Raw genomic sequence first — 4,384 nt, 5'->3', positions numbered from 1 at the left:
CGACAATGTCGCCCGCTTTGGTTTTTCTCATTCCTGTGACCGTGGCTCCGAAGTCGTCAGGGTTAACTGCCTTTACATTTTTGAGAATACCTCTGTAATAGCTTTGTGAGTTGATTTTAATACTCACCTAATCAGGTCAACCACGCTCTAATCAGAACAATGAGTTTGGTCATAAATGTTTTTGGTTTTATTTTAATAAAAATAGATGTTTATCTTATCATATGATGTTTACGGTATTTTGAATCGATTGTGCTTAAAATAGATAGAATTTTAGGTGAGAGTTAAATTTGATGCTCATGGCCAATAAGTGTATTTTCACAATATTTTTATAGTTATCAAAATGTTATAATATAATAAAATCTAATATTAGCATGGTAACTGTTTCATTTTATGTTTAGGATTCCCAAAATGTGCGATAAAATAACAACAATAAACGATTATGGGTATTATAAAACTGATAATATTCAGAAAATAAAATATCTTACTATAGTTACTAGTTACTAGTTAGTATTATATTATTAGTTCGTTGTTCGTGACACGTCGTTCGTTCACGTTATATGTTTTGATATATTCTCTTTCTTGTATTTCACAAATTTTAAATAACACAATTTGTTATAATGGATGATTTTGAAATAGAAAATATATTAATAAATATGTCAGATGATGATGTTTACTCGTCAGACGAATTTTCTGAGTTTGACGACACAGACGCCGACGAAGATTACTTTCCTGAGGTAATAACCACTTTTTAAATTAATTATTTATTAAATACATATTACCTAATTAGTAATTACAACTACAATTTTGAAGTATTAATAATCATTTTGTTTTATGTATTTTTAATTATAATTTATTTATTTATACATAGGGTATTGAACATCTACAAAATAATAGTGAGTCAGAAGCAAGTATAACAGATACAACTGCTACGATAAGTCGTCAACAGATTCAATCTGATCAGGTAAGCTCACCTGATGTGTCTATAAATATTCAACAAACAAATCAGAACGTAGCAATTTGGGGAAATATAAATACCACAATTAATTATTCAAATTTCACTTATAATTCTACAAGAGAAACTGTAGGTATTAACCCGGATATTTATGAAACCATGTATGGTGGAAGCCCTTGGGAATTTCTTTCACTTTTTTTGGATACTGAAGTTTTTCATCTCATTGTTACTGAAACTAATAGATATGCTGGTCAATTACTAAGTACTCCACTGCGTCGTCATTCGCGGCTTAATGCTTGGAAAGAAACAAATGCTGCTGAAATTAAACGATTTTTAGGTATTATAATGTGGATGGGACTAGAACACCTCCCAACAATTCAGAACTATTGGGCTAAAAAAGGGATTTACTCCTCAAAAATTTCAAAGTATATGAAAGTCAAGAGATTTGAATTATTACTTCGAACATTTCATGTTAGTAACAACCATGAATGTCCTCCTGGAGATAGACTTTTTAAAGTTCGAGGATTGGTTGATCTTTTAGTTTCCAAGTGTAAACGTGCATATATACCTGAAGAATCGCTATGCATTGACGAATCTGTAATACCATTTATTGGACGCCTTTCATTTCGACAATATTTAAAAAATAAACGACATAGGTATGGTGTTAAAATATTCAAATTATGTGTACATGATGGGTTTACAGTTGACTTTCGAATATATGCAGGTAAAGAAGCTGTCCAAGGGTTGGAAGTTTCTACTAAAGTAGTTATGGAGTTGACACATGAATATTTAAATTTTGGTAGGACAATTTATACGGACAACTGGTATACGAGCGTTAATTTGGCACATAAGCTCTTGGAACAAAATACTCATTTAGTTGGGACACTAAGGGCCAATAGAAAACAAAACCCAAAGGATGTAGTACAAAAGAAACTGAAAAAAGGACAAGTTATAGCGCAACAGAGTGACCGAGGTATAGTTGTTCTAAAGTGGAAAGACAAAAGAGATGTTCTTATGCTCTCCACTAAACATTCAGACACTATGATTGAAACAATAAATAAACGTGGTCAAACTACAAAAAAACAAGAAATTGTTATTGACTATAACAAAGGAAAAGCTTTGGTTGACATATGTGATCAGAGGTCCTCATACTACAGTCCACTAAGAAAATCCATGAAATGGTATAGGAAAGTGGCAATTGAAATAATACTGAGCACTTCAGTTTTAAATGCCATGTGTTTATACAATAAGGTAAATAAAACGAAAATTGGAATTACTGAATTTAAAGAAATGTTGGTAAAAGATATGTGTGGTGATTATGAAGAAACCGATAAAGAAGAAGTTGAACACAAACTATCTAAATCTGGAAAAAGAACTCGATGTGTGAAATGTTATGATGAAATGGTAAAACAAGGAGGAAGAAAACATGCTCAGCGAATAACGAAACAATCAAATTATTGGTGTGCAGCTTGCCATAAAGTGTACTGCATCGAATGTTTTTTTGATGACCACAGAGTCCGGGCAAAATAAACATAATGTTATATGTAAATAGTATTGATTGAAAAGGATTCAAAATTTTGCTTTAATTTGCTGTAATAATATTTTATAAGTTTATTAGTTTTTAAATATAATAATGATATGATATAAAAATATGATCAATTTACCAAACAATTTTCTATTACAAAAAAAAAATGTTCATTCATATTACCTGTAATCCATTTAATATTACCAAATTAAAAATAAAAATATGTTATATTAAGTTTAAATTTGTATGATTTTACTTACCTACTTGCCGGTACCCATACTGTTAATTAATTTGATAGTATATTGATATTTAATTAGAGTAAAATAGATAATTTTTGGGTGCATTATATACATATACCAAAATACGTACAAAACAATGAAAAATTGCTCCCGCTTTTTATAACCTAATATTCAATTTTTTCTCCTCTTTCCAGTGATGCATATGAATGAGAGTTAAACGCAACTCTCACAAAATAAAATAATAAAATATGTGAGAGTCAAATTTAATGCTCATAGCCCATAACAACAACCACAGTGTGTATCAAATTTAACTCTCAAAGCTAATACAGACGGTTTTTAAATTTCTTAGCAAACGAAATTGCAAGGTACGGTGAGAGTTAAATATGACGCTCTAGGCAGTCAACTTGTTTAACTGTCTCCTCAAATGAGGAGCCGGTCGGAACCTTGTCCTGACAATTACGAACACAACAACAAAAGAATTAGCCAAATCGGTTCAGTAATTTTCTCGGTTAACGCGGTCATAGAAAATCCCTTATAATTTGTCAGTCTGGATATTTTATATTGTTATTATTTATTTTATCATATAAGTTGAATTAATATTATAATATTATAATTTTTTATTCGATTCTATGGTGGTAAACAAAGCGTTCGAAATTAAAATCCCATTTTTAGCGATTTTCGTAATTTTTTGGTATTTTTCCCTGTGGCATTAAATAACTATTGAGAAAATCAAAAAATGGCCTCTCTAAAGTACCATCTTGATCCAGTTTTCTAAAAGATAGGTATAATAGGTTGAAATTGAAGCACTCCGCTCAAAATCTAAAATAGGAAATACTTGATATATAACTTTGAAATTGTATAACATTGTATAGAATAAATATTTATTACATAAGTAAAGTATTTAAATAATTTTATAATATTTAGAATACTATTCAAATACTAATTAAATACTTTTTGAGTATATACTGAACTTTAAATTCATATGAAAAATAATCGTGCAAAATATGTATCTTTTATATTTTTGAACTTTTATTAATGAAATTTATTGACATTCTACATTTTTGCAAACTTATTTAACACAGACTAAAATTAACTCCATAAAAGATAAAATCATTACAACACTTTATTTATTACATGACGAACGATTGCTAACAATGTTAGGCTTACATAATATTGTCTCTCTACCTATTAATGAACAAAATGTAACGAATGTGAAAATATTATTTAGGTACGTGGTTTATATTGTCATAAATATACCTAGGTATCCATCAGTTCTTGCAATAAAGGGTTACCAAAACTAAAAAATGCAATTCATTGTGTCGGAAAATGTAATTTTGTTATACTTTGTCGTAAACGGATTTGGTTTGGTTGTGAGCGGATAGATCGAACATTGAGTTATACATAGGTACAGGGTGTTTCTGTCCCAATATAATAATAATATATAGGTATCTCATCTCAAATAGTTTATAATATTATGAATTATTAAATCGAAACAAATATCAATTTAAAATAATTGCATTCATAAGGCAATATTAAAAAAGCGGGTAAGCAGATGTCGCTATGCTGTACAGTAGGTTACAAGTGGATCACTGTATAATAAATTGTATTAAATTTGAATTCAATGATATCATATCATTGTATACGAAAAACGATTCTGAGTGGAGACGG

At 29.4% G+C, this 4,384-nt stretch overlaps 1 protein-coding gene across 1 annotated transcript; it reads left to right on the top strand.

Moving 5' to 3' along the window:
* Positions 1–653: 653 nt before the first annotated feature.
* On the top strand, positions 654–2,482 carry LOC103307838 (piggyBac transposable element-derived protein 4-like). The gene is made up of 2 exons (XM_008180187.1): positions 654–734; positions 869–2,482. Exons 1-2 carry the CDS (start codon positions 654–656, stop codon positions 2,480–2,482), a joined length of 1,695 nt encoding a protein of 564 aa, XP_008178409.1.
* Positions 2,483–4,384: the final 1,902 nt, after the last annotated feature.

Source organism: Acyrthosiphon pisum, unplaced genomic scaffold (genome assembly GCF_005508785.2).
Source record: "Acyrthosiphon pisum isolate AL4f unplaced genomic scaffold, pea_aphid_22Mar2018_4r6ur Scaffold_21030;HRSCAF=22834, whole genome shotgun sequence".
In the NCBI taxonomy this organism is placed as follows: domain Eukaryota; kingdom Metazoa; phylum Arthropoda; class Insecta; order Hemiptera; family Aphididae; genus Acyrthosiphon; species Acyrthosiphon pisum.
Note: the sequence above shows the minus strand (reverse complement) of the source record. Positions and strands in the feature narration are given on the sequence as shown.

Bases quoted from the DNA above. Each gene is read 5' to 3' on its own strand.
- LOC103307838 (XM_008180187.1), top strand. From the start codon at position 654: ATGTCAGATGATGATGTTTACTCGTCAGACGAATTTTCTGAGTTTGAC. The intron at 735-868 runs GTAATAACCACT...ATTTATACATAG, and splicing joins ACGAAGATTACTTTCCTGAG to GGTATTGAACATCTACAAAA.